The sequence below is a fragment of the Phoenix dactylifera genome, unplaced genomic scaffold (genome assembly GCF_009389715.1).
Source record: "Phoenix dactylifera cultivar Barhee BC4 unplaced genomic scaffold, palm_55x_up_171113_PBpolish2nd_filt_p 000090F, whole genome shotgun sequence".
Lineage (NCBI taxonomy): Eukaryota > Viridiplantae > Streptophyta > Magnoliopsida > Arecales > Arecaceae > Phoenix > Phoenix dactylifera.
Window position 1 is genome coordinate 1109018 of NW_024067679.1, and position 17050 is coordinate 1126067.

The window sequence follows — 17050 nt, forward strand, 5'->3', positions numbered from 1 at the left end:
ACAATATTTTTGTTTATTATGTATCTATTATTATTAAAAATTTAGTTTGTTATGTTCTATGTCTTCGACCCTTAGTTTGTTTAATATTATGTGAAGTACTAAAATTTATTTTTATATTCTTTTTTATATTTAGTTTGCACCAGCTTTGCTCGATCCAATTCGTCTCATCCTCCCCATTTCTATTTGCCCTGCACTGTCCCACCCCGAGGCAAGTACGTTGGATATAGATAATGGCCTATCGACCCATAGCTGATCCATTGCTATCCCTAGCTTCGGCCTACCTACTTGGTGTATCAGCTTGCATCTCATGGTATATCAGCCTATAGTTGATGTATTAACTTGCACTCATGGTGTATCAATTTGCCTCTCTAATACGTGGTTTCGGGGTGGCATCCTTCTAGTAGTGCTCAACTTGCTAGCCATGTATCTTGTCTTGTTAAATCAATACAGCTTCAATCTACTGGCTGAGTACAACTTGGACCTGTTGGCTAAGTATTTGGCCTACTGGTTGAGTATAACTTCAACCTACCAGTCGAATTTTTTAGCTTATTGGTCGATTCTCAATATGCTCCTTAATACTCTAGCAAAATATTAAAGGACACATTAATCTAGGACCTCTTGAAAAATCATCATTAGGAATGCACACATCTTATGAAAATCATTTGAGCTAAAGCTATAATGTATCTTTTTTATTTTCCACTTTCCCACCTTATGTGCATAGTGATGTGCAAATTATCATCCTTTCACCACTCATCATGACTATCCATCTTGCGTAGGCACCATAAGCTTAGCAATCTCAAAATATTATCTTCACGACCTACAACCTTTGAGAGTTGCTTATAGTAAGTTCCTAATGCTTACCACCAGCACAAGCAAGGATTGTAATCTCTTTGATTTCAAAAGCAAACATCTAGAGCTTGTTTAGCATTGCTCTTATTTCATATTTTTTATTTTTAAAGTAAAATTATACAAATCAAGATAAAAAATATGTTTAGTGCAAATATTTTTTCTATTTTTTAAAATCCCTTTCATTATTTATAGAAAAAAATAAAAGTAGCTTATCATTTAATATTTTCAAAAACAAAAAACTGATGATTTTTACTACCGCCGCCACCGCCACCACTGCCACCTTAGCTACCATTGTTACCACCGCTATCATTATCACTACTGCTTCCACCCCCATCATCCTCTCTACCACCATCACTGTCATTGCTATCATCACCGCAATCTCCGCCACATCATTAGTACTTCCATCACTATTACCATCATGGTTACTATCATTATCATCATTGCCTCTACCACACCGCCGCCTTAGCTATCACCTCCATCGAATTGTCACCTCTAGCACACTACCACTGCCATCTTTATCATTTTTGCAATACCACAATCCTATCTACTACCAATATTATCACCATCTTCACTACAACTACCGCTGTGCCAATAACCCTTGATATGTTTATTTTTAAAATATAACCGATCATACCAAAAGTATTTATACTTTTATAAATTAGAAAGAAAAATAAATTTTTTTTTGAAAAATAGAAAATATAAAAGTGATGCCGATCAATATCCAAGAGTAAACACGTTCTCACACCAATACAGCTGGTCAAAAATATTGACCAAGAGTGAGACTTAGAGTTGATCCATGAATGTATTGGAAAAGCATACAGCACTATCTTCTACAGCAACTCTTTCCATCAAGCCATTGAAGATTAGACTTGTATACATGCCGAAATTAGACTTGTATAATGTCGAGGCCAATAAAAACTTGATTATTGATTTAACAAAAGCTATTCTAGCCCTTGATATTTTGTGTTACTTCCATTTCTTCACTAGCCGAAAAACTTCCTCAAATGAGCTCAGATGGTACTGACGCCGCAACCCTCTTCAGTGACTCGGATGCTTTCAACAGATAAGACTCAGAATGGCCTGCAGAAACAAACAATCTGATGCCTACAAGCAAGGGGCACTTGTCCAGGGCGGACCTCTTTGTGGTCACAATGAAAACTGAATCCTTCTTCAGGACCTAAACAACAAGGAACATCAATTACATTATTTTTGAAATGAACAGCCTGATCACACAATGATGATCCCAGTTTTATCTTATGAGTAGAGTCAGCTCACCATCTACTTACCCTATCAACAATTTTATCAAGAAGCTGCTGCAAGTCATTCTTTGGGGAACCTGTAGATTTCTTTAGTTTTAAAAAGACAAAAGGAGAAAGGGGACTGCTTGCCATAGTCAGCCCTGGCACATCTGACAAACCTGCATTTGCCCAATAGAAATAAAATAAAATCCATCAATATGTTAAAATTTAGTCTTGGATCAAGCAAGTCACGAAAGCAGGTTCCAACTACATTAATCATATAGATGTTTAAGAATAAAATCATAACATATGCGTAATCCAATTTCTATTGCACTACAATAAGAGGACCAGAGTTGGATATCCAGGACCGCTTCCAACATATTCAGCAAAAAGGCATGGATGATACATATGCAAAAGATCATGAACTATGATATCACCCTTAGAACAGCAAACAAGGGAGAGAGAGACTTAAATATCACTGTATGGGCTTAAACATATAAAATATACTAATATCAGAAAATGACCATAGTAAAGACTAGTGTATGAGACATCAGGAGCATATTACATGTATAACTGTGAGAAATTACTTGATAATGTGTTTGCAACAGAGTAAGACATACTCTCACATGTTAGGATAGATGGTCAATCTATACTCATTGACAGAAGGCTATATTTATATGCCTCATGGCCAAGAACTAAACTACAAAGTGAATGATGGCATATTTCTGAGTCGTATCAAAATTTTGTGCAACACATTGTGGCTTGTGCTCGTATTGTGGGAGCCAAGAAGTAAACATGGAAAATGATGATTTTTGTGCACGCTTAATACATAGTCTAGGCAACTCTGTTACACACTGTTTTTTTAATAATAATACTTCCTCATATAGTCCTCAAATTTGGCTAAACAAGTGAAGTTCCACGCTACATCCATTCACAGGTTCATTATTTCAGCTTTGTAAATTAGAAACGATAGCTTACACTTCGCAGAAAAGAAATGATACCTTACACTCAAGACAATTAGATAGTTCTCTCAAACATCTAGCTTATCTGGATTGAACTCTTTTGGTTACAGTTGGCACTTGAAAAAGAAAAACACCAGAATCAATTAAGCGACAAAGTTTTTGATATTACAGAATTGAGTTATTGACACCAAAGATCGGAAAGGTATTTACATTGTGTCCAAGAACTCAAAAATAAGAAATATATTTTTTGACTATTCCATAGATGCATGGTATGAGATAAATCATTCATAAGACATCTACTGAACAATTCTAGACTAGCTACTACATTTTACTAGATCTTGCAAGATACAGTAAAGTCTATCTTATGTGTTTGCTAACTTTTTCAATACACACCTTTTCGTAATGAAGCAATATTGTTCCTCAGTGATGCAAGGATGGTTGGATTCTCTTCTAAGTAATTGACTGCACCAATTGCAGCAGTAGCAAGATAGGGAGGCAACGATGCAGAAAAGACATAGCCAGAGCAACTCAGACACTGAAAGGATAAAAATTACCAATCAATAGTAGTTCAGTCATTATTTAAAACACAATGAGCACAAAACCTATATACTAAGATATATTATTTCAGTAAAAATTCAAAAACATAAGCTAATTATATACTTACTTGGTGATCAACAACTCTAACACTTCCGGTGCAAAAACCTCCATCAGTTGCCAAGGCATTCCCCAAACCAGCAGTTATTATATCAATCTTTTCAATCTGCAGTAATGCAACAGATCAAGCAATGCTAAAGAAATTGTTAGAGAGAGAGAGAGAGACCAGTCCAATGAAGGATTTCAAGAGCTACCGGAACCCCACAGTGCTCGGAAAGTCCTCGGCCAGAGTTTCCCAGCACACCAAATGAATTGCTCTCGTTCAATATAACTCGAAAGCGGTGTTTCTCTTTCAATCTGATAATCTCATCCAGTGGAGCTACTTGACCAGAATTCTGCATTCAATCAGAAGCACAATCAACTTTTTGATGTATAAACATCTCAAGCTTTAGTAATAGTACAAGTTGGTCTAACATGCAGGCTAGAGCGAGTACAATGACCATTCTAAAACTGATTCACACCCTTTCCTTCAAGTTATACAAAAATTGGATCCAAAGAGCAAATGGAATAGCTAACAATCGCAAAAGCTTCTTTTTCAGTATTAATTTAGTCATGTACAGACATCTTAGGAAGGCTCTGCATCCTTGGCTATGCCAAAGACACCTGGAAAGCAGGCAGGTATTTAGTTATAGCCAAATACATGACTGAATGCCTAGGTGACCAGAGTCCAAGCAGACCAGGGGTTTGAGCAATCCATGGCCTAAAGAGTTTATTATTAATTAATGGTGTTTCCCATTTTGAATTCATTTTTATTATCTCTATGTGCTATCAGTCCATAGATCTCCACAGTTATGGATGGTATAGATGATAGTCCTTGTTAATTTAATATATTGAAACCATATAACATTATCATTGATAATTTTGACATCATAAATATTAGCACTTTATCATTAATATTAATGATATAATATTGATACATGCGCCTATGTAACTATTTTCGCTAATATTCAAACAAGTATCTCAAGTAATCTCCATATATCAATTTAAATATTAGAATAAGTTGAATTAAAACAGACTATATGGATGTGTCTTCAGTTAGAAAATAACTATAGAACCCTAATCAAAACCAACGACTAAAGCTTATATTGTGATCATGTGTAATCTTGAAAAGAAAAAGATAGGTACAGATATACCTAATAGAGTTCGAGACAAGTATAAAAAATAATATGCTTGTGACCTGTGAGATAAGGAAAGAGTTTACAAAATGCAGTAAGGACTACAGTTCTATATGATTCACAATAAGGAAAATTAAGAAGGTCCAAGCATACAAGTTTATTGGGGTCGAAGTAAGAAAGATTATGAGGTAAAACTAGGAAGAATAAGGTGATAAATGGACACAATGCAGTAATAACAGAGATCTTAAGCTAATTGAGTTGGCATTCGATTGTTCAATAAAAATGTAAGAAGGCCCCAATGACGAAATGGGGATTAGATCTGTAACAAATGGTCAAAAGGGGAAGGCAAGAAGCTATGATAATATGAATGGAAGTCTTGGCGGTATTTGGAAGAGCTTCCTCAGAAAAAAAATTTACCCATATCTGAAATGATTTGTTAAGAAAGAATCATATAACTGATTGAAAATAGTCAAGGCAAAATTATTGTATTTGTCAAAACAATTCCAGCACCAGTATTAAGATTTATAATGTGAGTATGCTGCTTTTATTGGTATTTTAGCTTTATAGCACTGATAGTTTTGTTAAAAATATGTCCATAATGTTGCTGCCAATATTAAGAATGATTTAGCACCTTAATATTGCTTTAAGCAAAACTGTTAACAAAAATTTATAAATACACATAGTTGCACAAACATATATTTTATGTTTAAATATACAGTTATTCTGAGAGCAAAAGATAATAGTGATATCTTTGAGGATTTTTAGTGAAACAGTAGAGGCAAGCATAGCATCAGCAGAGCATAGAATTTCAACTTTGATTTAATGATGCTTAATATATTGAGATACAACATTATGGTTTCTTCACTCCGCACTTTCACCTTGTAGCGGAGTCCTGAAACTTGTAGCTTTGCTCTCTGAGCTCATCGTAATGACATAATCACTTAGTTTTGAAGAATAGGAAAGCAAATATGATCACCTACAAATAAAAGGTAAACCTTGAAGACCTAACTCTTCCAGAACATTCGGTGACACCCTACTTCAAGGCAAATCAACTCCTGCAATTCCGCAGGTAATTTGAAAACCTTATGAAGTACAAATAATGTTCAGGCAAAAATGGAGTTGAAATCTGAAATAAATGGCTAAGTTGCCAAGTAAATAGGTACATCAAGCTTCACAAACAATTTAGAGAGAACTAAATATGTAATTACGTCATGTTAACACAGAGACAGATGAAGACAAAGAAGAGTCTACATTTTAATTTTTGTACAGGAATGGATAGAATACAATAATGCATCAACTGGAATGAGAAACACCGAGCAAAAGCAGATACATGTTCTCTCATTGTTCTCAAATGATCACAAGAACTTGTTGATAAAATAGATCAATTAATTTAAATCAGCAAAGTAAACAAATTGCAATGACAAAGCTTTGATATGAATGTGACAACTAAATGATGGCTACCTACCTCTATCTTTTCCTATCTCTAGACCTAATAATATCAAAGAAATAAAATAGCACAAGTTAATAAAGGATAACAAAAAGGGTGGCCAAATCAAGATTTTGGCTAGACCTAGCAATCCAAAACAATGATCATGGTCCAATGATGGCCTTATGACACTAGATAGAACTATATTGAACATATAGCAGCTCATCATCCACATGATATGAAACTTGATATAAGGACACATCATTCAATATAAATGGCAAATCTGCAAAAACAGATTACTAGTGCTTATACATTTTAGGATTATAATTCAGTAATTTCAGAATAAGTATTGAAACTTCATACACATATTTAAGCAGATAAACTATTGAATTATATATATTTTTTAATACAGGAAAGTATATGCCAGTAGGATTCATCTTAAATTATTCCTTTTGTATAACATACTTGAACTCAGTCAGTAATACGGAGAAACTATTTGCCAGTCCAGAATTATAACAAGCCTTCAAATCAAGAAAAAGCTGAACAATTTTTCAAAAAGAAAACTGAAGGAAGCAATCATGGAAAAAATGAATTTTAATATGAAGCTGCAAAGCATGAATAGTTGAAAATGACAGAAAGGGATAAACCTGAAAAACATTTTGAGAAAGTACTGTCGTACATTAATATAAAGTTGATTAATCGATTTTCAAATGGGCCATAAATGCAAAGAAGCATTATAATAGTTGAACATGATTTCAAGTTCATGCAAATATCATTGTATTACTAAATATAAACTCGAGCATTAGAAAGCCCAGCAAGTGTCTAGGCATGCAGGGGGGTTACATTATAAAGAGCAGGTGCTAAGCCAAACTAGAACGTTTCTACAGATATCTTTTCTGGTTACTCTTTATTGGTATAAATATGGCTAGCATATTTCACAATCTTATATCATCCATGCTCAAACTTGTTGTAACTTCCAATGTATTCAAGCTAAAAATGATATTTTTTGAGAAAGAAATTAACATCAACTGAACTATTTGAATTCTGAAGTTTGACAAGTTCCATGGAACTAAGACGGTATTATTAGTTTATTTAGGAAAAAGCTAAAAGATACATAAATCTACGAAAACAATTCATGTAGTCATCAATAACCTAATATACAGCTTTCACCACAATGTAGCCTCGCATCTTTTCTGCCCGCTTGTAATTCTGTCTAGGGATTTTCTCCAAAGTGCTTTCCAGTGATGTCATATCGTTTTGTTTGAAATAAACAACAATACTTGATAGGTAGAGGCCATTTTGAACTGCCCAATTGACACCTTCATCGCTGGAAAGAAAATACCAGCATTTAATGTATGTTAATCTGTGATTAAGAATATCTAATATATGCAAAGAGAAAAGTCCAACACTTCAATCACAAAAGCAACTAAAATTAGATAAACTAATATCAATGAACTGTATATACCTTTACAGGAGGCGCTACCCTATATGGGATCCATGACCTATGATTTTCTCAGGCCTCAAAAATTTAAATTTTAAAACTAATAAGGTAGGTATTCCTACCAATCAGTTGGCCTACTAGGACTCATTCCAAACCTCGCTAGTGGAACTTGGCACCAGTTCTACACATCAGTCCAGGGAATGCCAAACTGAACCACATCGGGTGGTTCGGCTCATATCGAACTTTCTTGACGCCGGCCTAGGATAGTTCAGCTGATCAGGTCAATTCAGTTATAAAGCCCTCCCCACCAGTCGAAATTTCGAACTGTTCGACATTCAAGACTCGAGAGAGTTCGATTCCTCTCTCACTCCCACTCTCCCCCTCCCCTGCCCCCCCTAACTCTTCGACATCACTGGCGCCTTCTGAAACTTTATGGATCCTATTGTATAGAAGATGGCAAGACATGTCAGCTAACTACAAGGGAACATTCAACTACTCCAAGAAAGCCAAGCCAAATAAGTTACGCTACCATAATGGTATAGGCAAGAGACTAAGTACCACAAATATTTAATCTTCTAGTCGCAATATGCATAAAAGCTAATTTATGCATGAATTAGCAGAGATTCTCATGGATTTGCGCATCTATAACTCTCTCCTGCTGATAATATTCCAAAAAGCAAATGCCTCACTAGTAATGAAAGTGGTTTTATTGATAAGTGATACATTTAAATATTCAACAATCATGAAAAAGCAAGCTCAAGATGAATAGCTAGCTTGAAGAACAATGAATAAGTTATAGCACATGGCAACTAAAAGGCATATAATGAGATTTACAAGAGAATCATACAGTGTCTAATCACCTATATAATTCAGTTCTACAGCATTCCTCATCAGATACTTCAGGAAGTAGGAGGAAAAAAAAGATGAGTTTGTATTTAAGAGAGCAAGAACAGGCACACTCACGCAACAATGATATCTCCCTTCTTACAAAAGGCTGGAATAACACTGAAAATCGTTGAAATCCCATAAGAGTAGAGGATTGAATCTGGGGTTCCCAAGAACTTTGCAATTCTGGTCTCGCAATCAGGGTGGACATCTACATATTAGTAAATTAGTATACAGAAGTTAGGAAATTGTTAGTATGCAAATTCTTTCCAAAACAAGGTCTAACATAATATAACTGCTGACAGAAAAGAAGTTTTACCAATTGTCCCATAGAAACCACAAGGACCACAAGAACCAACACCATATTTCTCCAATGAACTAACACAGGAATCCTGAGGACAGCTTGTCTTTAACATCATGTCCATTTTAACAAAATGCATAAATTGTAACGTAGAAAATAAGATGGGAAAATGAAAATACTCACAATTATCTTTTCATGCCCTATCAAATCAAGATAATTTGCTGATGCAAAGTTTACGACTTCTTGTCCATCAATTACAGTATGGGTCTCTGCCGCACTGGACAAACGCATCACCTCATGAACAAATAGTGTAATGCATTGTCATGATGCTGAAAAACTCAAAATGATCTTTAAAGAGAAAGTACAGAAAAGCAGGGTACCAAACAGGAAAGGGTCATCCTTGTAACACAAGTCTTATATTTGTTTCTGCTTATCATCTCCATAACAAATTACTATAGTTATGCAACTCCATATGACATTGAAACAGCTGAGGAAGCAACAAGCAGCCAAATAAAAAAGGAAACCAAAAACAGATTAGATAAATGCATTCATCTAATAGTCTATGTTTTGCCTCATAAACAAATGCATAAATTGTGATCACGGATTTTCCTTTAACCTACCTAAAAGGCAAAAGTAAATTTAATTATTTTATTTCAAGAGAAATACATATCCAGAGACAACAAAAGGGAGCAGATTTTACAAGTTATCTTGGACTTCTAAGAGTTAACTCTCAAGATAGGAGTTTATAGAGCAATTCTACTTGCTCCTTAAGTGCAAGCCTATCTAGCTCAACGCCCCTGTCCTGAGGCCCAGAAATCAGTCCTCAGTACCATATGCTAATGTTAACCCCAGGACAAACTCAGACCCAAATGTAAACTGCCAAGGGAAACAAATGAAATTGGAAGGCTGCTTACAAGCTGCCAGTTGCCAATAAGAACTCCCAATTTACAGCCAACTTCACCTCTTCCTCCTGCACACTTGTTATGAACCAAAATTTCTAAGGGTTCAACTCGTATCCTCCCTCATTTCAAAAGTTGCTCAATCATCTTACAAGTAGCAACATTATTTCAACATCTTATAGGTTCAAACAGAATCATCCCAACATTTAATAAAACCAATATATCTAGGAAACCTTTCAAAACTTACAAACTGCAAAAACCTATAGTATTGCAATATGCTTTCTTGGGTCCTCCAAGCTGAGTTGCCTTAAAAACAAAAAGGAAACAGAATAACCACTCCTAACATTAAATAATGCGTGTGAGAACTTCTGCATGATATATATCTTAAACTAAGGCCAGGACATACCAATAATGGGATATGTATTGTGGTTTAGACTACCCTGTCCCAGAAATTCCATGTATAAAAACAATATGAACAACAATAACCATTATAATGTCCAAGATGTTAAAGTATCAAAAGTTATAAGCATCAAGAACATAGACTATACATCTTCTTGTCTACTCATATGCAAGAAAAATGTCACACCATTTGGCAGCAAACTACTGGATCCTCTACTGCAAAGAACACACACACACGCACACACATATAAGAAAACAATAGAGGATATCCAGGACCATTTCCAACATATTAGCAATACAGGAGGGGATAAAAGGGGAAACTAGCAGAAATGAGCAGACAAAAAAGACAATTCGTCCTCTTGCTAATACAAGAATATTATTGCCTTTAATTTAAAGAATAATGAATGTATATTTCACAAAATGATACAATGCTGGGGGAAGGAAATAAAAGATACCAACCTCCCTAGTCCCAATATACAAAGGACAATGTACATGCATGGAAAAGAATCAAATCCTCGTTACATAAATAATCTAATTAAACCACCAATTTCCGACATGTAACGACAACTCAGATTGATTGGAAACTCTGACAAGGCATGACCACCTTGCTTACAGACAGATTTTTCTCATCTTATATCGAATCTTTTCAGTGATAGGTGGCCGGTATAATCCTCATCGCACATCCTTGAGGAGGCCGATGGAGGAGGTCCAAACACCTTCCAGAAACAAATTGATTCATCTGCTGCAGCTGACACCACCGTTGATCCATCAGGGCTCTGCTTCGACAATGGAAGGAGACGATCGAGAACATTAGCACGACAATGCAGTAATATTAAAAATAAAAAATCAATTATAGACAATTCTCTGCTTTTGTGGCTTCCAAACCTGAGTAAGATGCAGGACTCTGGCTTCATGACCTCTTAAATCCACAATCTTGGACATAGAAGGGTATGACCACAAACTAAGCTGAAACTGACTGTAACCATGGGCACTCAAAATCTCCTTATGATGCCTGTTCCACTCTAATGCACAAACCTGTTTGATAATATCAAATACTTTGAGACATGAGAATGCTATTAAATGGTAACAAGTTCCTACTTACATGTTATTCTTCGAAGATGGAACTGAATAATGGAACATAAGGAAAACATCATAAATTAGGCTCATTCCATGATTCATGGAGAGAGAGAGAGAGAGAGAGAGAGAGATGGACTTTACCTGTGCACCTGTGTCGATGCTTTTTGTACACTTCCCTGTCCGAGCATTCCAAATCTTAATGCATCGATCAGCAGTGCCACCACCAGATGCCAGTATATTTGACTGAAATGGGCACCAAGCAAGGGCCCTTACAGCCGCACAGTGATCAGTAAACTTGCGTAGGTATTTGGAGGATCCCATGCTTGAAGAGTCCCACACATGAACAAGATTGTCATTGCCACCACTAGCCAGCAAATCTCCAGCTCCTGACCATCTTAGACCACACACTTCATCGGTGTGCCCTTGAAAATGAGTTGCTGATCTGCCAATTGATCTCACTACAAAAGAAGTCGCATTTGGAAAAAAAGGAGGTTATTCTAAAGCTGTTATATCTTCTTTTTTCATCTCTTTGTGCAGCTTTATGGAAGCATAAGGTATAATGTAATGAAGGGCAAGAGTGATGTACCATCATGGTTGATGATAGAGGCATCAAGGCTCCCTGATGTCAAAATGTTCCGATTCCAAGCAAGGCTTCCAACTCTAGACGTGTGTCCTTCTAAGATTCTCACCTAAGGTAAACCATAAGATTAGATCTATTTTCATCTATTTTGGAAATTAAGGTAACAGGACTGTAGATATTTGCAACTAAAACCCCCATTAGAGTTTAAAACATATAATATATATTGCTAAGAGAAGTCCCCTCAATGGTGTTTTATTTTTCTAGTCAAAACATTCTCATAATAAACAAGATTTGGATTTGCTTCGAGTTTACCTGCAGCAATTCCTAATCCAAGAACCAAGAATATCCACTTGTTTGTTATTGTGATATTAAAAACTATCTGATCTATTGTTAGAACAAATCAAGTATTATGTGCCGACATGCAAAACTGACACAAGTTTACATTAACATTGTTCCATACCTGACGCGAGGCTGCAACATCCCAGAGCTCAATTCTGGAGCTTGCAAATCCAGCAGCCAATATTTTCCCATCTCCAGACCATGCAACGCTTGTGGGGTGATCCTCCTCTTCATTCGCTTCCAAAAGCAACTTCACCTCACCATTCTCAGCATTCCACAAGTATATTGAGGGCCCCAATGCAACAGCTAGGATGTTGCTCTTCCCCCAGTCCAAGAGGTTTAAATAGTAGTCATCCATTAGGTTTTGCGCCTCCAATATTCTGTCAGCAGTCTGCTCCACCATCAGAAAGGAAAAGAATGCAGTAAGAATCACTAAAAAATCATTCTTTCTTAAATGAACACAATCTACTCGTATAGTAGATACTCCTATAACATTGATCCCCAAAGCTTTCAAAGAAGAAATTGATGAATTAATGCCATCAACTAGTATAGTTTATTTCCATAAATTTGCTTAGACAAACTTTATAAAACCTAAAGATTATCAAAATACCCCCAGCTCATTAAGAAAGAAAGATAAATACAATCGACTCATATAGAAGATACTCCGATACCATTAGTCTAATCCTTCATGTTTTTCATAATGTTCAAATGGCCCAAAAGCTTTCAAAAAGAAGTAAGAGATGAATAAATCTTAAATTCCTTAGAGAAACTTAACAAAAACTACTGATCATGAACTATGATATTACCCTTAGAACAGCAAACAAGGGAGAGAGACACTTAAATATCACTGTATGGGCTTAAACATATAAAATATACTAATATCAGAAAATGACCATAGTAAAGACTAGTGTATGAGACATCAGGGGCATATTACATGTGTAACTGTGAGAAATTACTTGATAATTTGTTTGCAATAGAGTAGGATATACTCTCACATGGTAGGATGGATTGTCAATCTATGCTCGTTGACCGAAGGAAGGCTATATTTATATGCCTCATGGCCAAGAACTAAACTACAGAATGAATGATGGCATATTTCTAAGTCGTATCAAAATTTTGTGCAACACATTGTGGCTTGTGCCTGTATTGTGAGAGCCAAGAAGTAAACATGGCAAATGATGATTTATGTGCACGTTTAATACATAGCCTAGGCAACTCTGTTGCACACTATTTTTTTAATAATAATACTTCCCCATATAGTCCTCAAATTTGGCTAAACAAGTGAAGTTCCACGCTACATCCATTCACAGGTTCATTATTTCAGCTTTGTAAATTAGGAACGATACCTTACACTTTGCAGAAAAGAAATGATACCTTACACTCAAAACAATTAGATGGTTCTCTCAAACATCTAGCTTATCTGGATTGAACTCTTTTGGTTACAGTCGGCACTTGAAAAAGAAAAACACCTGAATCAATTTAGCGACAAAGTTTTTGATATTACAGAACTGAGTTATTGACATATAAAATATACTAATATCAGAAAATGACCGTAGTAAAGACTAGTGTATGAGACATCAGGAGCATATTACATGTGTAACTGTGAGAAATTACTTGATAATGTGTTTGCAACAGAGTAAGACATACTCTCACATGTTAGGATGGATTGTCAATCTATACTCTTTGACCGAAGGAAGGCTATATTTATATCCCTCATGGCCAAGAACTAAACTATAGAGTGAATGATGGCACATTTCTGAGTCGTATCAAAATTTTGTGCAACACAATGTGGCTTGTGCCCGTATTGTGGGAGCCAAGAAGTAAACATGGCAAACGATGATTTATGTGCACTTTTAGTACATAGTCTAGGCAACTCTGTTACACATTTTTTAATAATAATACTTTCCCATATAGTCCTCAAATTTGGCTAAACAAGTGAAGTTCCACGCTTCACAGGTTCATTATTTCAGCTTTGTAAATTAGAAACGATACGTTACACTTCACAGAAAAGAAATGATACCTTACACTCAAAACAATTAGATAGTTCTCTCAAACATCTAGTTTATCTGGATTGAACTCTTTTGGTTACAGTTGGCACTTGAAAAAGAAAAACACTTGAATCAATTAAGCGACAGTTTTTGATATTACAGAACTGAGTTATTGACACCAAAGGTCGGAAAGCTATTCACATTGTGTCCAAGAACTCAAAAATAAGAAATATATTTTTTGACTATTCCAGAGATGCAAGGTATGAGATAAATCATTCATAAATCTTAAATTCCTTAGAGAAACTTAACGAAAACTACTGATTCTTAAAATACCACCAACTCGATCATTAAGAAGTTGATTTCATGATTTCGTTATTATATTACCATAACAAGTTGGTTGTCTGGGCATAGCCCAAATCGATATATAGCCTTTATCTACACAGAAAGAACCAATTACTCAAACATAAAGATGAAAATTTTCCCCTTTCTTTTACTGAGTTAAGGGATCGCGGCAAGAAAATTCAGGCATTACCGTGGGAATGCGACGGAAGGGCTTAAAGGTTCTGGATCGTTCCCGCTCCTCCTGCAACATCTCTTCGACAGTAAGCACGTTCTTGCATCTTCTTGGGATTCCCCTAAAAGGCAGCATCCTGAACGGCTTCCCTTCCGAATCCAGCGTCAGCTGCTCTCTCACCTTCCTCCTATACTCATCCTGCCAACAAAATTCGGACAAAGCAATTCAAAAAAAAATATATAAAAAGAAAGAAAAAGATCAAGAAAGAACAGGAGGAGATGAAGGATTACCCTAGCGGTCAAGATTGCCGGGCGATCGTCTTTCTTCTGCAGCCTTTCCCACAGCAAGCTTTGTGCGAGCTCAAGATTCATCAGGCTCCTCGTGGGTATGAATCGATCTCCCTTGAGAAGCGGAAAGAAGATATTAGGGGAAAAGGGTTCAAGAATTCAAGAACGAGCAAAAGAAAGAAGGGGGAAAGAAGAGCTAATCTTGGTTACCGGATAAACGAATCTGCTCGAGGACGAGGAAGACCACTGGTGCTCTCGAAGCCGCATCAGGGGTGATCCCATCCCGTTTCTTGGAATCCTCTGATCCATATCGGCGGTCACCGATTGTTGAACGACGGAGAAGAAGCTAGAGATTAGAGGAGGAAGGGGAGATTAGAGCTTCTTTCTCTTTTCTTTCTTCGAATTGATGCAGAGACTCGGGTTTCTTGGCAGAGCGAAAGAAAGCGGGAGAGAGGGAGGGAGAGACAGGAGCAAACGGAAAGGTTTCCAATCGACTCGACTGTGGGCTATTTATAGAGAGGGAGGGAGGTAGAGAGAGAGAGGGAGTGTTCTTTCCGCCACTTAACGAGTTGATGTTCTGTAACCCAATCCGAATAGGTCTTGTCCTTAGGATCTAAGTGCTTAGCGATCTTTATGGAGTCCTCATGTGATTCTGATTAAATGAAGTTAATTGATCGAATTGACCTTTTGCCGTGGGGCGATACGCCGGTCTCTACCTTGACCCTTGCCACACATTGTTAGATTTCGTACCTTATTTTCTACTGAACCATCTATATCCTAATTTAACCATGATAAGAGGAATTCATCTTGATCAAACCGACCGAGATGTCGCGAACTCCTGATTGGCCAGCCCTAAAAGTGTGTTAGAATTTAGGAGTTTTAATCTTAAAATAATCATGGCAAACTTTTGATAAAAATACAAATTTTGAATATTAGGCTATAAGAGGGATTTTCAAAAGTAATTGAATCTATATGTTGGTTTCATTTGCAAGATAAGTAATATAATCCTTTTTTCTAAATTTATCAGCAAATTTTATAATATTTATGTCATTGAATTTTGAGTCATATTATTTTTGATTTATGAACTTAAAACATAATACTTATTTGTTGAATATATCTTATTATAGAATATTAATTAATACATGATCAAAGGTATTGATTTTATTGTGGATTATGATTGATTGATTTTGATACCGGATGGTTTTATGTATTTTTTGATTTAAAATATGAAACTGATTCGATGGAAATAAAATTTTGATTCGAGATATTTTTGCAGCCTGACTATATATCGATACCCTATTAGTAGGGGTTATATACTAGCATATCGATACCATACCAGTGGGATTATATACAGGTATATCGATACCCTACCAGTAGAGGTTATGCGTTAGTACATCAATACCCTACTAGTGATGGTTATACGTTGGCATATTGATACCCTGCCCGTAGGAGTTATATGTTGGCACTTTGATTATTATTGTGCTTATATTCTGGCTTAACTATAAGAGATAAATGTAGTCACAGTTTATGGTTATGCAGATGAACTTGATATTTCGAAAGAAATTGATTTATGAATGAAATTAAATTTTGAAATGACTGAGTAGTGTTTAAATTTGATTTTGAATTGATGTACTTTACATTCTTATTTTTAATATATTATTATTATTTATTTTATTGCTTGATATATTTATCTGAAGTTGTTCATTGCTTACTAGACTGTTTTGCTCATTATTCTATATTCTACTGTTTTTACAGGTTCATAAAATTAGCTTGATCCGAGGATTCATTTCGAGAGAGCAATTAGAAATAGAATTTTGTCATCTTTATTTAAACAAGTTGTATTGCTCGATCCTATGAAAGTCCATTAGTATTTATATGTATATGCTAGAGAAGAGCTGATAGAGACGCAACCAATGATAGAGACGCAACCAGCCCATCTAAAGATCCTTTGCATGGAATTGAAGGTCCTATGACTAGGGCCAAGACTAAGAGGATGAAACAAGCTTTGGAAAGCCTGATCATAAAAATCAAAGGAAAAGAAGACCAACGTGAGATAGAAGCTGCACCTAATGGGGTCACTTTCATACAATTGGGTG

The 17050-nt window shown here is 35.8% G+C and overlaps 1 protein-coding gene and 1 pseudogene across 1 annotated transcript; both read right to left on the reverse strand.

Annotated features, from left to right (window-relative positions):
* Positions 1-964: 964 nt before the first annotated feature.
* On the reverse strand, positions 965-10409 carry LOC103697081 (annotated as a pseudogene).
* A 90-nt stretch (positions 10410-10499) lies between these two features.
* Positions 10500-15455, reverse strand: LOC103697077 (cell division cycle 20.2, cofactor of APC complex-like). Its single transcript, XM_008778853.4, has 8 exons — positions 15165-15455; positions 14958-15068; positions 14686-14865; positions 12287-12556; positions 11833-11935; positions 11388-11704; positions 11055-11204; positions 10500-10945 (listed from the first exon to the last, which is right to left on the reverse strand). The coding sequence occupies exons 1-8, from the start codon at positions 15261-15263 to the stop codon at positions 10796-10798; spliced, it is 1380 nt and encodes a 459-aa protein (XP_008777075.1). The 5' UTR covers positions 15264-15455; the 3' UTR covers positions 10500-10795.
* Positions 15456-17050: the final 1595 nt, after the last annotated feature.